The sequence below is a fragment of the Chiloscyllium plagiosum genome, unplaced genomic scaffold (assembly GCF_037043375.1).
Source record: "Chiloscyllium plagiosum isolate Xiang-an unplaced genomic scaffold, Cpla_swu_hap1 HiC_scaffold_6, whole genome shotgun sequence".
Classification (NCBI taxonomy): domain Eukaryota; kingdom Metazoa; phylum Chordata; class Chondrichthyes; order Orectolobiformes; family Hemiscylliidae; genus Chiloscyllium; species Chiloscyllium plagiosum.
In genome coordinates, this window is record NW_028270144.1 from 88421777 (window position 1) to 88444353 (window position 22577).

Here is a 22577-nt window from a genome sequence, read left to right on the forward strand (position 1 = left end):
GAGGCAGACCACAAATCAGCCATGACCTTATTGAATAGCTGAGCAGCCTCAAAGGGCTGAATGGCCTAGTCCTCTTCCTCTGCTCCTATGTTTTTAATAAACTGTATCCTTGGTCAAAGCATTCAGGAAATAAAGTTTTCAAAAAGATCTATTAAAAATTAGTTTTTAAATTTTGGGGAGATTTTAAATTTGCTTTTGAATCAGAAGACATTTTCTTTGTTTTGTAGATTCCATCACTAAAATGCACAAACCTTAAGTAAAGCTCTAAGTTGCGCCAATAGAGTAGGCACTCTATTTTGCCTATCGTTTTTTGTTTCCTCCCCAGAGTGAAGCATACTTTTTATGCTCTCTCCCATAAATTCAAAGGAGTGAGCGAGCTTCATCATTTATTTCCATAACCATCTAGCGAAAGCCCAAATTCAACACTATTTTCTTTGCCGAAAGACCAAACTTCATGTCAGAACTTCATATAAGAACTTGCTGTGATCCACTACAATAAAATTCTTAAATTTAGGAAATATCTAGTGTTCAAGGGAAAACTGGAATATGGCCACCCTCTATAACCAAGCAGTAAAATTGATCAAATCTCAAATTGTTATTTATAAAAAGGTTCTTCGCCCCAATGCGAAGTACAGCTACACAATATAAAGTAAACTTTGATCATCAACATGATGGACACTCCAATAAAGCAATTTAAGTGCAATGTTTTGTGCTGAAAGTTGTTCTTTTACATTTAGATTATGCAAATCTCAGTCAAGGATGATACTTGGTCACAAGAGAAACTGAAGCAATGGGAGAAAAAGAAAATGTCTTATTTATAAATTTTTATGGCCTGCACGTTTAAATGAATTTAATGTTTCAAATTCTCATACCTGTGATCAGGGTTAGTGTATTTGAGCAACTCAGCAAGCTGTAGTGGATATTTACAGATCTTCTGGACTGGTGTAAGAAGAAAGCCATCAATGGCAATATCAATCATCTGTTGAAGCAGTCGACAGGCCTCAAAAAAGTGTCGATATTTGCTTTGTTTCATTAGGTTGGCAAGTTCAACACATGCACTGGGATGATTGTTGCAATATTCCGAGTATATTCCAAATCCTTCTTGCTGAAAGAAACATCACCAATTCATTAAACAACACTTTAAATTGCATCACGGCCTCACTACAGTTATAAAAATATTACGAGTATCAACACTTCTTCAGAGCATATTCACAGATGTCTTCTGCATCAATTCAAAAAAGTTAATGCCAAATTACTTCTTTTCACATCTTGTATCTGCAACATGACAGAAAGAGTCGTTGTCAGTGATATTAAGTGGCTCTTCCTCACTAAGAACCAATCTAATCAGTATCATTCTGTTTGGGTTTCACAAGAATCGGACAAACCAGCTAAACTCTCGAAGTCAGATGCAAATGACTACCCTTGACATTAAGGCAGATTTGACTGTCAATAGCCTTCGAAAAAAAAGACTCAATGGGAATCAGGGGGAAGTTTAATTTGCAGGATGAAGTCATATCTCGCACAAAGAAAGATGGCAGCAGTTTTCGGAGGTCAATTATCTCAGTCCCAGGATATCACCACAGGAGATCTTTCAGGGCATTGTCCTCAGTACAACCATTGTCAGCTACTTCCTCAGTGAAAGGGGAGGTGATGGCCAAGTGGTATTATTGCTAAACTATTAATTAAGAAACTCAGCTAATGTTCTGAAGACTGGGTTCAAACCCCATCAAGGCAGATGAATTTGAATTCAATACAATTACAACCATGAAATTATTGCTGAATGTTGGGAAAAATCCATCTGCTTAAGTCATGTCCTTCAGGGAAGGAAATCTATCTAGACCATGCCAGGTCTGGCTTACATATGACTCCAGAGCCACAGAAATGTGGACTCTCAATTGTGTGCTGAAAATGGCTTAGCAAACCACTCAATTGTATCACGATGAAGTCTCAACAAAGAAATGAGCATGACAAATGATAATTAGGAATGGGACCTCCATTACAAAAAGAGTGAAGCACGAAACTGGCTTTAGCTAAAGTTATCAAATTTGCAAACTCATCTAATAACTGTGCCGCAGTGAGGGAATTTAACATTCATGAAAAGCTGGTGCAAGAATGGGAAAAAAGAACTCACCATAAAGAATATGCTGAAGATAATATTTTTTTAAAAATTCATTCATGGGATGGGAGAATCCCCAGGCCAGTATTTATTTCACACCCCTAAATGTCCTGACAAAGGTGGTGATGAGCTATCTTCTTGAACAGCTGCAGTCCTTCAGATGCAAAGACATCCACAGTGCTATTGGGAAGGAATTTCAGGATTTTGATCCAGTGATGATCATAAGGAATGGTGTTATAGTTCCAAGTCAAGTTGATGATGTGAGACTTGCAGATGATGGTATTTCCATGCATCTGCTGCCCTTGTCCTTCTCACTGCTTGAGGTCATTGGATCTAGGTGGTGATATCAGAGGAGTCTTGGCAAGATACCATTGGATGACTCCATAATCTCACATTTACATTTTCCCTCAATTTTTTTTTTAAGGCATCTTGCTTTTTTTTAAAATATTCTGTCCAATCTTCTGACCTCTCATCCACCTTTATGCAATTGTATGATTTTAAACTTCAGTTCACTACTACCTTTAATATTTTTAGTTAACTAAATCATGGATCTTATCACTTTAGTTATAGCTGAAGTATGAAATTTGAATGTTCTGGATGTATGAAATTTGAAGGTAAATCCATTTGTTTTTCTGGCTGGAAACAACAAAATTGCCCCAGTGATGTAATTGATAAGAAATTATCTCTATCAAAGCATTGCAATGATGCATTTAACATACGTGCTGAAGGAAACAGGATCCTATTTCACTCAGGTGAGGTTCATCTTTGTTGAATAGCTTCTCCAAGTCCTTCAAAAATCTCCTTTGGAATTTATAAATATCTTCAATGTTCCCAAATATAATACTTAACTGCGCTTCAGCAAACATTCCTGTATGTTTGCGACACTGACGAATATATCCCTAAAAGGTCAAATGAAAGATAACTTGTAAAGCAGTTTACACACTATACCAAATTTTAAAAAGTGGCTCCAAATGCTCTTGATGTTTCATGCAAGATGATTTGAAAAGAAAATTCTAAGGTTGGGTATGACCATTTAACATCACACAAATGTCAGCCTTAATCAATTATTCAAAAATCACTACTTCAATAATATACAGCTGCACAAAGACAGCATGCTCGAGTGACACACAGCTGACTAATTATTAACTGGGTCTCATTAAAGGAAATAACTCAGGATCACAACTTGTGAGAATTTCTAAGAAGAAATTCCTCAAGGAGGAGCTCATTGCAACCTTCAAGGGCAACCATTGATGGCCAATAAGTGCTGGCTCAGACTACAATGCTCACATCGTATGAGGGAAATTTTAAAAGTTTTGAAAATTATTAGATGTACAATTTGGCAAGATTCTGGTCTATGTACACAACTCAGTATAACTAATGTGACCCTTGCTTAACAAATATGTTAACTTACAATTTGGAAATGTCAATATTTTATAAAGGAAAATTTCCACTATTAAAAATCTTCATATAAATGCTTCCCAGATTGTTTAAAATCAATTTTCCCAATTTACTGTCATTTTTGAACGTGAGCTAACACAATGTGTCTTAAATTTGATACCAGTTTTTTTTGCTTATAAAAAGGTACAATTTTACATTTATAATTAACTACCAACCAATTATTTGCTTTATTATTACTACTTATCACCAATTTTTAAAAGGGCTTTCCTTTTAGCTGCAATACTGAGGCATCCAGAAGAGGCCTTTATATCAAGCCTAGTCAGTGCTGGAAAAGAAAGCCAAGGATTCCCATACCTGACCTTTAGATATTTCCTAATCAATCTGTTCAAAGATGTTATTACTCACTTCTGAAGCTGGTGGGACTTCAACCTGGGCCTCCTGGCTCAGAGGTAGGGACATTATCACTGTTCCACAAGAGTCACTATTGCTGATCTTTATCCAACTGAGTATTATGAGAAAAGTGTGGATGATAAACATGTCTCAATTTCATACACATGCGGTGCTTTCAAACAGAAACAGCATGCAAGCACTCAGATGGATTTTTGGGCCATACTCTGACAATCTGCAATATAGCTACAATGATATAAGATGGAGGACCATAAGTAGGCAATTCAGCCCCTTGCGCCTGCCCTGCCATTTAATATGATCGTAGCTGATCTCACCTTGGCCTCAACTTCCCTGCCAGCTCTCTGTAACCCTTTAACTCATTATTAATTGAAACTGTCAATCTCCCAAATTTACCTGTATTCCATGTACACCATACTCGAGGTCAGGAATTCCACAGATCCATTACCTTTTAAGAAGCAATTCCTCCTCAACTGTTTCAAATTTGCCACCCCTTCGCCTAAAAGTATCACCTTTTATTCTTGATTGCCCCACATGGGGAAACATCTGCTCTATGTCTACTTTGACAATCCTCTGCAGTACCATAATTAAATCTCCTCTCATTCTTCTAAAATTTAGCCTAAAGTGCAAAAATCTTTCCTTATAAGACAAATCTTTCATCTCCGGAAATAATCCAATGTACCTTCTGAGCATCTGAACCTTCACCATGGCTGATCAGATATGCCATACTCTCTATTTTCTAGCCTTTTCCCAACACCCTCAATTCCTTCACTCATTAAAAATCTGTCCATCTCTTGTTTCAATATGCTTAACAACATAGTCTCCACAGCCCTCTACAGTAAGAAACATTCTACAGATTCATTTCCCTCAGAAGAAGTGCCTCATCTTCTTAAATGGGTGACCCTTACTCAGAGATTATGGCCTCTCATCCTCAAGGGAAAACAAACATTCAGCATCTACATTGTCAAGCTCCCCAGTAATCTTATATGCTCCAGTAAAGGTCATGCTTCAATCATCTAAACTTCAATGCGTACAGACCAAACCTACTCAAGTTCTCCTCATAAGAAATCCTTCCCATAACTGGGATCAACCTAGTGAACCTTCGTTAGACTGCACATCTTTCCTTAGATAAGAGAATGATAACTGTTCATATTCTAGGTGCGGTTTAATTAGTGTCTTGTATGTGACCATGCTATGCTGTGGGATACCTCAGAAGTCTCAAATTAAGGATTTTGTGGAAATTGCCCAGGGCATTTGAACTCCCAATAGACAATTACCTACTGCCTTGAACCCTCAAGTTTGAGTTAGAGGCTGAGGCTTTGAACAGTTCTGACTTTGATGCCAACATAGTTAGGTGTTTAGAAGAATCTTAGATTACTTCCAGAGTGACCAAAAAAGTAACCCTTCAAATCATTCAGATTTATATCCCCTACACCTTCGCCCTTGACTCTCCCCCAACCCAAATTCAATCAATCTCACCCAATTAGGCCTGATCTGACTTCACCCTCTCAATCCTGACTCCTACTGACTTGACATCAACTCCTTCCTTAGGACATAGAAGCAGAAGTAGGCCATTCAGCTCAGAGTCTGCTCTGCCATCCATTGAGGTCATGGCTGATCTGATAATTGGGTGGCACGGTGGCACAGTGGTTAGCACTGCTGCCTCACAGCTCCAGAGACCTGGCTTCAATTCCCGCCTCAGGCAACTGACTGTGTGGAGTTTGCACGTTCTCCCCGTGTCTGCGTGGATTTCCTCCGGGTGCTCCGGTTTCCTCCCACAGTCCAAAGATGTGCAGGTCAGGTGAATTGGCCATGCTAAATTGCCTGTAGTGTTAGGTAAAGGGTAAATGTAGGGGGTCTAGGTGGGTTGCGCTTCGGCGGGGCGGTGTGGACTTGTTGGGCCGAAGGGCCTGTTTCCACACTGTAAGTAATCTAATCTAATCTAATCTAATCTAATAATCTAATCTAATCTAATTCTCAACTTCATCTTACTGCCTTTCCCTCAAATGTTTGACTCCCTTAAATGATTAAAAATCTTAGTCTTGAATATACTTAATGGTCCACTCTCAACAGCCCTCTGTAGTAAAAAATTCCACCGATCCACAGCCCTCAAAATAAATTCCTCATCTCGGTCTTAAATGAGCAACCCCTTACACTGAGATTATGCTCTCTGGTCCCAGACACTCCCAAAAAGGGAAACAATCTCTTCACATCTACACTGTCAATGCTCTCAAGAATAATGTATATTTCAATAAAGGTCACCTCTCATTTTTCTAAAACCAGGTCCAACCTACTCAACCTCTCCACATGAGACAGTCCCTTCATATTCTGAATTGGTCTTGTGAATCTTCCCTGGATTGCCTCCAATGCCAGTATATCTCTCCTAAGAGAAGCCACCCAAAACTGTTCACAATATTCCAGCTGTCTAGTTTTAGCACAACTTTTCTGGTTTTACCCTCCACTCACTTTGAAATAAAAAGTTAACATTTCATCTGCCTTTCTTATTACCTGCTGAATCTGAATGCTAGCTTTTCGTGATTCGTGTACGAGGACTCCCAAATCGTTTGGTTCTATAGCTTTCTGCAGCCTTTCTCCCTTTAAATAACATTCAGCTCCTTTGTTTTTCCTGCTAAAGTGAAACCACATTTTCCCATATTCCAATCTGCCAGGGTTTTATCCACTTGCTCAACTTGTCTATATCCCTTCACAGATTTTTCATCCTTACTCGTTGCCTTCCAATCTATTTTTGGGTCTACTGAAATTATGGCAATAATATATTCCATTTTCCATCCAAGTAATTTTTAAAAATCTGACCCAATGCTGATTCCTTCTCAAATCTTTCCGATCCAATTTTCTCCAATGTGTTGACTTGACTAGTCTAGCCTCAACCCACCCAACTTGTCCCCTTCTGACCCAATTGCCTATCTCATCCACTTTCCAGGCTATTCAAGTGCCACCCCAATCACCTCATGCACCTATGACTCTATCCCTTACTTTTACGTTCACTCTTTGGCTTTTCAAAAAACTTCAGGACATTTAAACTCTATTTGCTAGAAATTGATAACCAGTGTTGTAAGAAAAGAAATCCGGATTCTCTACTCTGCTCTGAGATTTGCTGCATTAGTTGGTTATGAAGAAAATCACTCAAAGAAATCAGAGGAAATCAAGTGCATTTTTTATTGTTAGTCAGAAACAGGACTACAAATCCCAAAAGAAATGGGCCATGAATTTTCTCCATTGATTTTCAATGTGCTCATGGTAGTCACATTCTCAATTCTGATTTAAAGCAGTGGGTTCAAGACCCAGTTCAGTGACTTCAGTGTAAAATGCTAGTTTAAGTGCTGCTACTTCAATGCAACACTAAAGGAGTGCTGAATCACTGGAGGTACCAATATTTGGAGGAAATGTTGATCAATCTGAGAAGTTTACATTATTCAAACAAGAGAAGAGGAACATACAAATTAGATGCAGGAGTGGGTCATTCAGTCACTTGAGACTGCTTCACCATTCAATTAGAATATACCCAAATGAATATTTACTTCTTGAATAAAAGCTAAAAAGAAATCCTAGATATTAACTTGAGGACATTTTAGGGTCAAAGTCAGCACCAAAAAAACATTTTTGTCCCCCCATTATTTTCAGTTCTTTAGTTGTAATCCATTCAGGCGGTTTACTGCCCTGGTCTCTTGGTTTATAATTCAATAATAGTCACTTGTTTTTGGGAATTGCAGAGGGGGAAGATTTGGAAATCCTGTCCCTCTTGGATTGTATTTCTGTTTCATGGGAAGTAGGAATAAGCATAGGACATTTAGCTCCATCATTCATATAGATTATGACTGATCTTCTCCATCAATAGTAGTTTCCCCACAGTATCCCTATTTCCCTCAATATCATCTAATCTTTCAATCGCTGTCTTGGAAATAGAGAATTCCACAAATTTGCCACTATCTGAGTGCAGGAATTGCTCATCATCTCAATATTAAATAAGCTACCTCTTATTCAAAGGCAATACACCCTAGTTCTACACACTTGTATGCTTCAATGAGGTAATCCCTCATTCACCTAAACTCTAGAAACTACAGGTTACAGTCACCTCAATCTCTCTTCGCAGAATAATCCTGCCAACCCAGGCAACAGTCTGGTCAACCTTTGCCGTACTCCTTTTATGGCAAATATTCTAATGGTCAAACTTGATTCAGTTTTTTGAAGATGTAACAAAGAAGATTGATGAGGGCAGAGCAGTAAATGTGATCGATATGGACTTCAGTAAGGCATTTGACCAGGTTCCCCATGGAAGACTGCTTAGCAAGGTTAGATCTCATGGAATACAGGGAGAACTAGCCATTTGGATACAGAACTGTCTGAAAGGTAGAAGACAGAGGGTGGTGGAGGAGGGTTGTTTTTCAGACTGGAAGCCTGTGACCAGAGGATCTGTGCTGGGTCCTCTACTTTTTGTCACTTACATAAATGATTTGGATGCGAGCATAAGAGGTACAGTTAGTAAGTTTGCAGATGACACCAAAATTGAAGGTGTAGTGGACAGCAAAGAGGGTTACCTCAGATTACAACAGGATCTGGACCAGATGAGCCAATGGGCTGAGAAGTGGCAGATGGAGTTTAATTCAGATAAATGCAAGGTGCTGCATTTTGGGAAAGCAAATCTTAGCAGGACTTATACACTTAATGGTAAGGTCCTAGGGAGTGTTGCTGAACAAAGAGACTTTGGAGTGCAGGTTCATAGCTCCTTGAAAGTGGAGTCGCAGGTAGTTAGGATAGTGAAGGCGGCATTTGGTAGGCTTTCTTTTATTGGTCAGTGTGTGGAGTGCAGGAATTGGGAGGTCATGTTGCGGCTGTACAGGACATTGGTTAGGCCACTGTTGGAATATTGCTTGCATGCAATTCTGGTCTCCTTCCTTTCAGAAAGATGTTGTGAAACTTGAAAGGGTTCAGAAAATATTTACAGGATGTTGCCAGGGTTGGAGGATTTGAGCTATGGGGAGAGACTGAACAGGCTGGGCCTGTTTTCCCTCGGAGGCTCAATAAACCTTATTGAGGTTTACAAAATCATGAGGGGCATGGATAGGTTGAATAGGCAAAGTATTTTCCCTGGGGTCGGGGAGTCCAGAACTAGAGGGCATAGGTTTAGGCTGAGGGGGGGGGGGGGGGGGGGGGGGAGATATAAAAGAGACCTAAGGGGCAACTTTTTCCACACAGAGGGTGGTACGGGTGTGGAATGAGCTGCCAGAGAAAGTGGTGGAGGTTGGTACAATTGCAACATTTAAGAGGCATTTGGATGGGTATGTGAATAGGAAGGGTTTGGAGGGAAATGGGCCGGGTGCTGGCAGGTGGGACTAGATTGGGTTGGGATATCTGGTCGGCATGGACGGGTTGGAACGAAAGGTCTATTTCCATGCAGTACATCTCTATGACTATGGTTCTACAAAAGTCAAAAAAATGTATTTGTAAAGATGCTCCAGCTATGAAATAACCGAGCTTTCTACCAGTTTCATAGAGACATTGGAAAATAAGTGGTGCTGGTCATTCGGCCCTCTGAGCCTGCTCTATCATTCACTAAAGTCATCCAACTCAGTACCCTATTCCTGGTTTTTGCCCATACACTTTAATCCCTTTAGCCCTAATATTTGACACCATTTTGAAAATATTTAATGTTGTGGTCTCAACCATTTTCTGCGGCAGTGAATGCCACAAGCACACCACACGCTGGGTGAAAACAAATCTTACCTCAGCCTGAAATGGCCTACCTGTGACCTTAAAATTTGACCCTCAATTCTGGACTTCCCTGTCATTAGGGCATCCTTCTTGTGTTTATCCTGCCTAGTCCTGTTAGAAGCTAACATATTTCTCAGATCTTAAATCAATCATCCTTCTAAACTTCAGTAAACATAAACAAAAACAGTCCAGTCTCTCTTCATAGGTCAGTCCTGCCATCCAAGGAATCAGTCTGGTAAACCAGCACTGCATTCACTCCAAAGCCAGATCCTTTCTCAGGTAAGGAGACCAAACTGCACAACTCCCCCAGGTATAGTCATTACAAGGCCCTATATAATTACAGCAAGACAGCCCAAACCCTGTATTCCAATCTTTTCGATATGAGGGAAATCATACCATTTGTCTTCTTCACCACCTGCTAGGGGAGGTGATGGCTTAGTGGTATTATCACTAGACTATTAATCTGTTGATCCAGAATGTCCTGGGGACCTAGGTTCAAATCCCACCACTACAGAAGATGGTGAAATTTGAATTCAATAAAAAGTCTGGAATTAAGAGTCTAATAATAATCACAAATCCATTGTATGTTGACATAAAAACACATCTGGTTCACTAATGTCGAGGGAAAGAAGCTGCCATCCTTGTCTGGCCTACATGTGACTCTAGATCCACACAATGTGGTTGACTCTTAACTGCCTTCTGGGTAACTAGAGATGCGCTATAAATGTTGGCCTAGCAAGCAATGCCCTCATCCCATGAATGAATTTTAAAAAAACTGTGCCTGAATGCTTAGATTCAGGTGATTGGTGTACTAGGACACCCACATCTCAATGCACCTCTTCCACGCCTAATCCATCGTTGTATTTTTGTTACCGAAGTGAATAATCTCCCATTTATCCACATTATATTTCATCTGCCATGCACTCCGCACACTCACTCAACTTGTCCAATTCACATTGAAGCATCTTTGCATCCCCCTCACAGCTCATCCACCAACCAGGATATGTGTTGTCTGTAAACTTTGTAATATCTCAAAGAGTTCCCTCATCTAAATCAATATATAGTGAATAGCTCCGATCCCAAGGTATCTCACCCATTATGACAGCCTCTCAGAAAAAGACGAGTTTACCCTTGATTTCCAATCTGCCATCTATGTCAGGAAACTATCCCCAATCCCATGTGCTTTAATGTTACATGCTAATCTCTTTTGTGCAAATTATATAAAACTTTCTCAAAGTCCAAGTTAAATGACATCCACCGCTCCCCCCCGATCAACTATACAAGTCTTCAAAAATTTCTTAAATGTCAAGCACGATTTCCCCTTTTATAAATCCATGCTGGCGCTATCCAGTTCTGTCACTATTTTCCATGTGCTCTGTTATTAAACCTTTTATAAAACAGGGCAGAAGTGAGGACTGCAGGTGCTGGAAAAGCCCTTTGGAAGGGCTTTTGCCCGAAACATTGATTTTCCTGCTCATTGGATGCTGCCTGACCTGCTATGCTTTTCCAGCAACACTATAATCTAAACCTTTGTAATACAGTCTAGCATTTCTCCCACAATGCCAGGCTAACTGATCTATAATTCCCTGTTTTCTCTCTACCTTCTTAAGTAATGGGGTTACATTGGTTACACTCCAATCCATAAGAACTGTTTCAGAGTGGAAGCTGAGCACCAATGCATCCACTATTTCTTCCTTAAATACTCTGGGATGTAGATCAAGAGCCGGGGATTTATTGGTTATGAATCAATTTCCCCAGTACCATTTCCTTCAGTTCCTCACTCTAAACAAACTCTTTGCTCTCCTACATTTTTGGGATGTTATTGGTATCCTCCTTTGTGTAGACAGATTCAAATTATATATTTAATTGATCTCCCATCTCTTTATTCCCCATTCTAACTGCCCTGTTGCTGCTTGTAACTGACTTGCATTTGTCTTCAGTAATCCTTTTCTCTTCACATACAAATCTGATTACTTCTAGAGGTATGTTTCCTGAAAATTTACTCTCATACTCAAATGTCCGCTCTTAATCTATCCATTTGGCCGCCTCTACTGAAATCTAAACTGCTCCCAATCCTTAGGTCTGCTCCTCTTTTTGGCCAATTTGCATGCTCATTCCTTGGATCCAAGGCTTTCCCTAATTGCCTTCATAACCCACGGTTGGTACACCTTTCCCATTTTACGTTTGTGCCAGACAATAATGAACAATCTTTGCTGTTCATCCATATGCTCTTTAAATGTTTGGCGATTTTCCTGCTCCTCTGATGCTGCCCGACCTGCTGTGCCTTTCCAGCACCACTCTGATCTAAACTCTGGTTTCCAGCATCTGCAGTCCTCACCTTTGCACAAATGTTTGGCATTGCCTATCCAACATTATCCGTTACAGTAAACTTCCCCAATTCAAAACTGCATTTTTGCAGTACCTCACAGATGTCTTTCAGATGCTTGATGTAGACTCGTTCTGTGTTCATGATCTCTTGGATAACATTTGTTCGCATCTGTCTCTGATTCTCTGCATTTTTGAGTAGGTGTTTACTACATCTGGCATTCAGTTGTTCATCTGCAAACTTTCCAGTGCATTCAGCTGCAGCATCTTCTTGGTTAACTCGCAGCTATTAAAAATAATGAAGAATTTAGGAAATCTGTCTATTATAGTAACATACATTCAAACCAGAAAAGCTTCCATACCCTTGAATAGTATTGTGTTTTAAAATTATAAATTCTAAATTACGCATGCCCATGCCTATTCTTTCTTCAGTACTCTTCATGAATGTCACTACAATTCATGTTGTTGTAAATGATTTGTTGTGATTCTCAACACATTATATAGGTCTAGATGAATTCTCCTTTACTGTCCTTCTGTCTTATTATAAGGATGATAACCCTATAAATGACAATCACGTCAGAATGGATCAGATTATAATTTCTCTTTGTAAACTGAAATTTCTTGGGTAAAAGAAAACAAATTATTGATGAAGAAAATATATGAACTGGATTAAACCTGTCTAATTTACTTGAACTGTTGCACTTCATAGGCCACAGTCTCACGCTGTAAACAAAAAATATGATTGCAACAATCTTTAAACTACATCAAAACAATTTAGTTGAATCCAGCAGGAGACAAAGATTAATGGTGGAGGGCTGTTTTTCAGACTGGAGGCCTGTGACCAACTGTGTTCCACAGGGATCAGTTCTGGGTCCTCTTTGGTTCATCATTTATATAAATGATCTTAGATGAGAATATAGTAGACACGGTAAGTTAGTTTACAAGTGACGTCAAAATTGGTAACATTGTAGACAGTGAAGATGGTTTTCTAAGATTACAAAAAGTGATATTGATCAAATGGGTCAATGGACTGAAAAATGGCAGATAGATTCAATTTGGATAAATGTGAGGTGTTGCATTTTGACACAACAAACAAGGGTAGGGCTTATACAATTAATGTAGTGTTATAGAACAGAGGGACCTCGGGGTGCAGGTACATGATTCTTTCAAGTTTGCATCACATATAGACAGGATGGTTAAAAGGGTCCTTATTGCTCAGTCCTTTCAGTATAGGAGTTCGGAAGTCATGCTGAGGTTGTACAGGACGCTGGTGAGGTCTCTTCTCGAAGACTATGTCCTGTTCTGGTTGCACAGTTATAGGAAGGGTATTATCAAGCTGGAGAGGACTCAGAATAGATGTTGCCGGGTATAGAAGGTTTGAGTTACAGAAAGAAAGGCTGGTAGGAGGTTGAGAGGCAATCTGATAGAAGGTTATAAAATAATGAGAGATAGAGATAGAGTTAATGGTGGCTGTCTTTTCCCAAGATGGGGGACTTGAAGACGACGGGGCACATTTTTAAAGGGGACAGGAGACAGATTTTAAAAAGACATGAGGCCAATTTTTGTTTTAAACCGAGGGCATTTTCTATGTTGAATGGACCTTCTGAGAAAGTGGTGGATACAGGTACAATTACAATGTTTAAAAGACATTTGGATAGATACACGCATAGGAGAGGTGTGGAGGGATATGGGCAAACAGGTGGGACTAGTTTAGTTTGGGATTATGTTCAGCATAAACTAGTTGAACCGGAGGGTATGTTAATGTGCTATATGAGTCTACGACTCTACAACCGGCAATATACATACAGGTGCACAATCCTTTATCCAAAATGCTTGGGACCAGCTCGTTTTCGGAATTCAGAATTTTTTGAATTTTAGAATAAGTGACAGTTTGACAGTAAAATTTTTAAAAATCTTACCGGAGGTGCACACTCACCAAGTAAAATAGGGCCTTGAAACAGAATCGAGGCCTGCTGGTGCTGGGCCACACCACACCTATTCCTGATGAAGGGCTTTTGCCCGAAACGTCGATTTTCCTGCTCCTCGGATGCTGCCTGACCTGCTGTGCTTTTCCAGCACCACTCTGATCTAAACTCTGGGCCACACCACCCACGTTGCATCTGACTGATACGCATTGAGTGGGTGTCGACTTGGGTTAACTGTTTGCATGCCAAATCACCTTGTTAATCAGGAAAAAATCTTCACAAAAACCTTCAGATTTTGGGGCTATTCAGATTTCGGGATTTCAGATAAAGGATTGTCTACCTATAATAGAATTTTGTACTAAATGGGGAAAAATATTCTTTCAGCTTTTTGGACATTGATTTATATTTTTTTCTTAAAAGTCAACTTAATACTAAATAATACTTAATACGAAATAAAATCTGGTGTTTTTATATTGAGTTTGGAAGTAAATCCAACATGTTGCACATAATTTTGTCATTGTCAAGTCCTTTATTTTTTGAAGGTGTGCAACTAAAATAAATGTATCATTGTGATAGAACAAATGATAAAGTGGATATAAGGAACAGGTGATATGCAAAGTTAGATTTTTTTTAAGGATTTGTAAAGTTGTGCAATGTGGCATGAAGGTGCTTCTGTCATTTCTGCTTAAAATATTCTCCAAATTGGTTAATTCAACAGATTGAAAAGGTAGCTGGACTTGTGACCTTTTTAAAAAAAAAGTTACAGGAATGACATGTTGAATTAAAAAAAAATTGAAGAGACTTCAAAGCGAAGTAAATGGCAGGAGCTTAGACGCTATGGAACTTTTTGGACTTGTTTACAAAGAAGCCCCATTGAAATAATTTCACAGAGGCTAGCATCCAGTCTCCAAGCCACCCTTTATTTACACATGAAGTGTCCTTGATTCTAGTGCGATCTCTTCAGAGTCAGCTGTCAAGAGTGTCAGCATCTCTGACACACTCCTTTTTATCTGTCAGCCAGGGCTTCCTGATCATAAGACCATAAGACATAGGAGTGGAAGTAAGGCCATTCGGCCCATCAAGTCCACTCCGCCATTCAATCATGGCTGATGCGCATTTCAGCTCCACTTACCAGCGTTCTCCCCGTAGCCCTTAATTCCTCGAGACAACAAGAATCTATCAATCTCGGCCTTGAAGACATTTAGCGTCCCAGCTTCCACTGCACTCCGTGGCAATGAATTCCACAGGCCCACCACTCTCTGGCTGAAGAAATGCCTCCGCATTTCTGTTCTGAAATGACCCCCTCTAATTCTAAGGCTGTGTCCACGGGTCCTAGTCTCCTCGTTTAACTGAAACAATTTCCTAGCATCCACCTTTTCCAAGCCATGTATTATTTTGTACGTCTCTATTAAGTCTCCCCTTAATCTTCTAAACTCCAACGAATACAATCCCAGTATCCTCAGCCGTTCCTCATATGTTAGACCTGTCATTCCAGGGATCATCCGTGTGAATCTCCGCTGGACACGTTCCAGTGCCAGTATGTCCTTCCTGAGGTGTGGGGACCAAAACTGGACACAGTACTCCAAATGGGGCCTAACCAGAGCTTTATAAAGTCTTAGTAGTACATCTCTGCTTTTATATTCCAACCCTCTTGAGATAAGAGACAACATTGCATTCGCTTTCTTAATCACGGACTCAACCTGCATGTTTACCTTTAGAGAATCCTGGACTAGCACTCCCAGATCCCTTTGTGCTTTGGCTTTATTAATTTTCTCACCATTTAGAAAGTAGTCTATGCTTTTATTCTTTTTGCCAAAGTGCAAGACCTCGCACTTGCTCACGTTAAATTCCATCAGCCATTTCCTGGACCACTCTCCCAACCTGTCAAGATCCTTCTGCAGCCTCCCCACTTCCTCAGTACTACCTGCCTGTCCACCTAACTTCGTATCATCGGCAAACTTCGCGAGAATGCCCCCGGTTCCCTCATCCAAATCGTTAATATATAATGCGAACAGCTGTGGCCCCAGCACCGAACCCTGCGGGACACCGCTCGTCACCGGCTGCCATTCTGAAAAAGAACCTTTTATCCCAACTCTCTGCCTTCTGTTAGACAGCCAATCCTCAATCCATCCCAGCAGCTCACCTCGAACACCATGGGCCCTCACCTTGCTCAGCAGCCTCCCGTGTGGCACCTTATCAAAGGCCTTTTGAAAGTCTAGATAGACCACATCCACTGGGTTTCCCTGGTCTAACCTACTTGTTACCTCTTCAAAAAATTCCAACAGGTTTGTCAGGCATGACCTCCCTTTACTAAATCCATGTTGACTTGTTCTAATCAGACTCTGCTCTTCCAAGAATTTAGAAACCTCAGACCAAGTTAACAATCCAAACCATGGGACTCATTCCATGTCATCAATTTGGACAACCTCATTGCAATCACTACACACGTCTGGGTTTATGACTGTCTGGAGTTTTACATTAGTTTTGGACATTGTTTAGAAAAATCAAATTGGGAGTGGCCAGCTAAGTGAAACCACCCAAACCATCACGTCTAAATTACCTGACACACATGGACAGTAATTAAGGAGGAAAAAAGCTCTTTCTCTGGAGATTGACTGTTGTAAAACAAAAAATAGTTGGTCAAATAATCATTAATATCTGAAGGAAGATGGATATGGTATGAAAATGTTCCACATGCTGTATGGTCTGGCAGCCTGGTACAAATCGCGTGCACATCTGAACACATGCAATTGTCACTGGGGGCTTTCCAGAGCAGTTTCTTGAGATAGAATCATAGAATCCCTACAGTGTGGAAACAGGCCATTTGGCCCACCAAGTCCACACCAACACTCTGAAGAGTATCCCATCCAGACCTATTACTCTACATTTCTCTTGACTAATGCACCTAGCATTCACATCCCTGAACACAATGGGCAATTTACCTAATTTGCACATCTTTGCACTGTGAGTGGAAGCCAGAGCATCTGGAGGAAACCTACGGAGATACAGGAGAATGTGCAAACTCCATGAACTGGGATCAGAGTAAGAAGGAATGGAATATGGTTTAAATTAGGTTTACTAGTGTATGCATGCAAACGCATGGAGTTTAATAAAACATGGGTGGTTAGTTGCAAATGCAGGCAGCCATATAGGAGCATAATATTGCCCTGATAAACGAGACCTGTTAAATAAAGGATCAACAAAGGATCAACAAAGGATAATGTGCTAACCACTGATCCAGATTTGGTAATGCTTCCTTCCTTTCTCAATGGTTTCAGTAAAGGAAGTGGTACAATTGAATCAAGATCAAGAGCAACATTTACGGGAAAACGATTGTGGTATGACATAGAGTCATAGAGATGTACAGCATGGAAACAGACCCTTCCGTCCAAACCATCCATGCCGACCAGATATGCCAACCCAATCTAGTCCCACCTGCCAGCACACGACCCATATCCCTCCAAACCCTTCCTATTCATATACCCATCCAAATGCCTCTTAAATGTTGCAAATTGTACGAGCCGCCTACCATATCCTCTGGCAACTCATTCCATAGAGGTACCACCCTCTGCGTGAAAAAGTTGCCCCTTAGGTCTCTTTTATATCTTTCCCCTCTCACCTTAAACCTATGCCCTCTAATTCTGGACTCCCCAAACCCAGAGAAAAGACTTTGTCTATTTATCCTATCCATGCCCCTCATAATTTTGTAAACCTCGATAAGGTCACCCCTCTGCCTCCAACGCTCCAGGGAAAATAGCCCCAGCCCGTTCAGCCTCTCCCTGAAGCTCAAATCCTCCAACCCTGGCAACATCCTTGTAAATCTTTTCTGAACCCTTTCAAGTTTCACAACATCTTTCCGATAGGAAGGAGACAAGAATTACACACAATATTCCAATAGTGGCCTAACCAATGTCCTGTACAGCCGCAACATGACCTCCCAACTCCTATACTCTGACCAATAAAGGAAAGCATACCAAATGCCTTCTTCACGATCCTATCTACCTGCGACTCCACTTTCAAGGAGCTATGAACCTGTACTCCAAGGTCTCTTTGTTCAGCAACACTCCCTAGGACCTTACCATTAAGTGTATAAATCCTGCTAAGATTTGCTTTCCCAAAATGCAGCACCTCGCATTTATCTGAATTCAACTCCATCTACCACTTCTCAGCCCATTGGCTCATCTGGTCCAGATCCTGTTGTAATCTGAGGTAACCCTCTTTGCTGTCCACTATACCTCCAATTTTGGTGTCATCTGCAAACTTACTAACTCTACCTCTTATGCTCACATCCAAATCATTTATGTAAATGACAAAAAGTAGAGGGCCCAGCACAGATCCTTGTGGCACTCCACTGGTCACAGGTCTCCAGTCTAAAAAACAACCCTCCACCACCACCCTCCATCTTCTACCTTTGAGACAGTTCTGCATCCAAATGGCTAGTTCTCCCTGTATTCCATGAGATCTAACCTTGCTAATCAGTCTCCCATGGGGAACCTTGTTGAACGCCTTACTGAAGTCCATATAGATCACATCTACTGCTCTGCCCTCATCAATCTTCTTTGTTACTTCTTCAAAAAACTTAATCAAGTTTGTGAGACATTATTTCCCACGCACAAAGCCATGTTGACTATCCCGAATCAGTCCTTGCCTTTCCAAATACATGTACATCCTGTCCCTCAGGATTCCCTCCAACAACTTGCCCACCACCGAGGTCAGGCTTACCGGTCTATAGTTCCCTGGCTTGTCTTTACCGCCCTTCTTAAGCAGTGGCACCACGTTTGCCAAGCTCCAGTCTTCCGGCACCTCACCTGTGACTATCGATGATACAAATATCTCAGCAAGAGGCCCAGCAATCACTTCTCTAGCTTCCCACAGAGTTCTCGGGTACACCTGATCAGGTCCTGGAGATTTATCCACCTTTAACTGTTTCACTTCCTCCTCTGTAATCGGGACATTTTGCAAGATGTCACCATCTATTTCCCTACAGTCTATATCTTCCATATAAATACTGATGCAAAATACTCATTTAGTATCCCCCCCATTTTCTGTGGCTCCACACAAAGGCCGCCTTGCTGATATTTGAGGGACCCTGTTCTCTCCCTAGTTACCCTTTTGTCCTTAATATATTTGTAAAAACCGTTTGGATTCTCCTTAATTCTATTTGCCAAAGCTATTTCATGTCCCCGTTTTGCCTTCCTGATTTCCCTCTTAAGTATACTCCTACTTTCTTTATACTATTCCAAGGATTCACTTGATCTATCCGGTCTATACTTGACATATGCTTCCTTCTTTTTCTGAACCAAACCTTCGCTTTCTTTAGTCATCCAGCATTCCCTATATCTGCCAGCCTTCCCTTTCACCCGGACAGGAATATACCTTCTCTGGATTCTTGTTATCTCATTTCTGAAGGCTTCCCATTTTCCAGCCGTCCCTTTACCTGCAAACATCTGCCTCCAAACAGCTTTCGAAAGTTCTTGCCTAATACTGTCAAAATTGGCCTTTCTCCAATTTAGAACTTCAACTTTTAGATCTGGTCTATCCTTTTCCATCACCATTTTAAAACGAATAGAATTATGGTCGCTGGCCCCAAAGTGCTCCCCCACTGACACCTCAGTCACCCACCCTGCCTTATTTCCCAAGAGTAGGTCAAAGTTTTGCACCTTCTCTAGTCGGTACATCCACATACTGAATCAGAAAATTGTCTTGTACACACTTAAATTCCTCTCCATCTAAGCCTTTAACACTATGACAGTCCCAGTCGATGTTTGGAAAGTTAAAATCCCCTACCATAACTACCCTATTATTCTTACAGATAGCTGAGATCTCCTTACATGTTTGTTTCTCAATTTCCCTCTGACTATTAGGGGGTCTATAATACAATCCCAATAAGGTGATCATCCCTTTCTTATTTCTCAGTTCCACCCAACTAACTTTCCTGGATGTAGTTCTGGGAATATCCTCCCTCAGCACAGCTGTAATGCTATCCTTTACCCTCTTCTCTTGCCTCCCTTTCTATCCTTTCTGTAACATTTGTATCCTGGAACATTAAGCTACCAGTCCTGCCCATCTCGGAGTCATCTTTCCGTAATTGCTATGATATCCCAGTCCCATGTTCCCCCTAACCATGCCCTGAGTTCATCAGCCTTCCCTGTTAGGCCCCTTGCACTGAAATAAATGCAGTTTAATTTATTAGTCCTACCGTGTCCCTGCCTGCCCTGACTCACCTCTGTTCTCAACTGTACCAGTCGCAGATCGATCTCTTTCCTCACTATTTACCTGGGTCCCACGCCCCCACCTTACTAGTTTAAATCCTCCCAAGCAGCTGTAGCAAATCTCCCTGCCAGTATATTAGTCCCCTTCCAATTTAGCTGCAATCCATCCTTCTTGGACAGGTCACTTCTACCCCAAATGAGATTCCAATGATCCAAAAATGTGAAACCTTCTCCCATACACCAGCTCCTCAGCCATGCATTCATCTGCTCTATCCTCCTATTCCTGCCCTCACTAGCTCGTAGCACTGGGAGTAATCTAGATATTACTACCCTCGAGGACCTCCTTTTTAAATTTCTGCCCAGCTCTCTGTAATCTCCCTTCTTAGACTCAACCTTTTCCCAAAGTTCCAAAACAATGCAACAGCATATAAAACAGTAATTGCTGCTCCTGGAATTCAAGGAAATCACTCCAACACCTAAAATACCTCAAAAAAAAAAAAAAAAGGAGCAGCTCTTACAGCCAGAAATTTTTCCCATCCTCCATCTTGGATGGTAAGGTTCAAACTAGCTATCAGAAAGGATAATGAGAGTTTAAACCTTTCAACACTTAAATTGTGGAAGGGTTCATTTCAGTGATCTTAGAGTAGTTCTGGTCCAGGTAAATTGGACTCAAATGATGGCAGGTAAATCTGTATTTGGACAGAGAACTGTTAAATAAAGCATCCCACCCAGACCCATTACTCTATATTTCCCCAGACTAATGCACCTAGCCTTCACATCCCTGAACACTATGGGCAATTTAACATGGCAAATTCACCTAATCGGCACATCATTGCACTGTGGGAGGAAACCAGAGCATGTGAAGGAAACTCACACACACACACGGGAGATTATGCAAACTCCATGAACTGGATCAGAGTAAGTTACCCACTGTGTTTAGAGAAAAATGGTTCGAGTACAGTTAAGGTACAAAGGGAAAAGATATAGAGGACAAACTGATAGCTCCTTTTATGCAAAAAAAAAAGAGGGGGCAGCATGATTCAAAAATGGGTTTACATGACGAATGTCATGTTGATTATTTACATTTGAGAACCAGACTGAATATAAAAACTTTTGAAGAGTATTGAAAAAGAAATAAGCAAAGCAAAGATAGTTTATGAAACGAGACTGAAATCAACAGATTTTAAGAAGATCATAACCACTGCATCCATTATCTCTGAAGCTACATTTTTAAGAATGCTTGGACATATGCCACTGGGTTAACGGAATTTGTTAGCTTTTGATCTGTTTATTATTAATCAAGAGGAAAATAATTTTAAGTTTCTCACTTTCATCAAGTCCTTGATTCCCCACTTTGTTTTATTACTGTTCTACTTGAAGACAGGCAAAAAATTTACATGTCTTTACTATTTCCTTATTTCTCTTTATAAGGTCTGCACTCTTAGCTTCTAAGGGGCCCATATTTCCTTTTATTGCTCTCTGGTATACTTACTGAGGCTGAGTTTTTAGTTCTTAAATCAGTATTTCTTGCTGGTTTACTTCCATACTTCATTTATTTTGATCAATCCATAGCTGGTTCCTAAAATTCTCCAATTATACATGCAATCGTGAAAGTTCTTTTTCTACATATGGTCCCTCACAGTTAAGTTCTTAAATTAAGCATGTCGCAGCAAAATGCAAAGAGATGTCAAGCTTTCATCTTAAATGTGAAGTACAACAAATCGTGAGAGAGTCGGCAACAGGATTTCAATGGTAATGAAAAAATTTACAGGTCCACTTCACCAGTTTCTTTATATTCCAGCAGAATTAGGAAATGAGGCACTGGGAGGAGTGCAAAAGGAAACGAGGCCTACTGCCAAATTAAAAGTTTTCAAGAAAAGTTGCCAACCTGCCCTGAAAAGTTTTTATACTTCTGCAGTTTTGTATTAAAAACATACTCGAACAAAGCTAGCAGGAAACCAGGCTTCTCTTTCTTCAATCATGCCCCACCACCATTCCTTGTTGGAGGCATCAAGGACTCTGATGACTTCTCCAGCTTTAAATCCAAGTTCCTGATCATCCATTGTAACATGATCCCATAACGCTTCTGCATAGACATTGTGGCCATCGCTTATCAACTACAGGGGGAAAAAAAGAAATCAGTTTACAACTACTTCAATAAATTAAAACAAAATGTAAGAATAAGTACCATTTCCACTAGGAATGAAAAAAAATACACAAAAATAGTGCAAGGTCTCAATAAGTTGGAGAGTTTATCCTATGAATATCTGTAGTCTTTTATTGTCCAATCTCAGATTGGACATGCAAAGGGGCACTAAAATTGACCTCAGTCAGAGTTAGAAACATGGAAAAAGGCTAATTGCTTGAAATGCTAGAGGGTGCCTGGCCTATACAGAACAGCCATATCACAAGTCTATAGGAAGAACACTGGAGAAATCATTTTGAACATAAAAAAATTTTGGTCTT

General features: G+C 40.4%; 1 protein-coding gene across 7 annotated transcripts in view; it reads right to left on the reverse strand.

Moving 5' to 3' along the window:
• LOC122550755 (spermatogenesis-associated protein 13-like) overlaps positions 1-22577 on the reverse strand; it is a 243508-nt gene that overhangs the window by 15329 nt on the left and 205602 nt on the right. For 6 of the 7 annotated variants that reach the window (XM_043691970.2, XM_043691967.2, XM_043691966.2 and 3 more), the window contains 4 exons: positions 22049-22228; positions 12072-12260; positions 2836-3015; positions 873-1105 (listed from right to left, as the gene is read on the reverse strand). In XM_043691970.2, the coding sequence (XP_043547905.2) occupies positions 873-1105; positions 2836-3015; positions 12072-12260; positions 22049-22228 (782 nt within the window). Of the gene's footprint in view, positions 1-872; positions 1106-2835; positions 3016-12071; positions 12261-21999; positions 22229-22577 lie in introns of those variants that run through there. The other variant, XM_087988184.1, reaches the window with a different exon arrangement.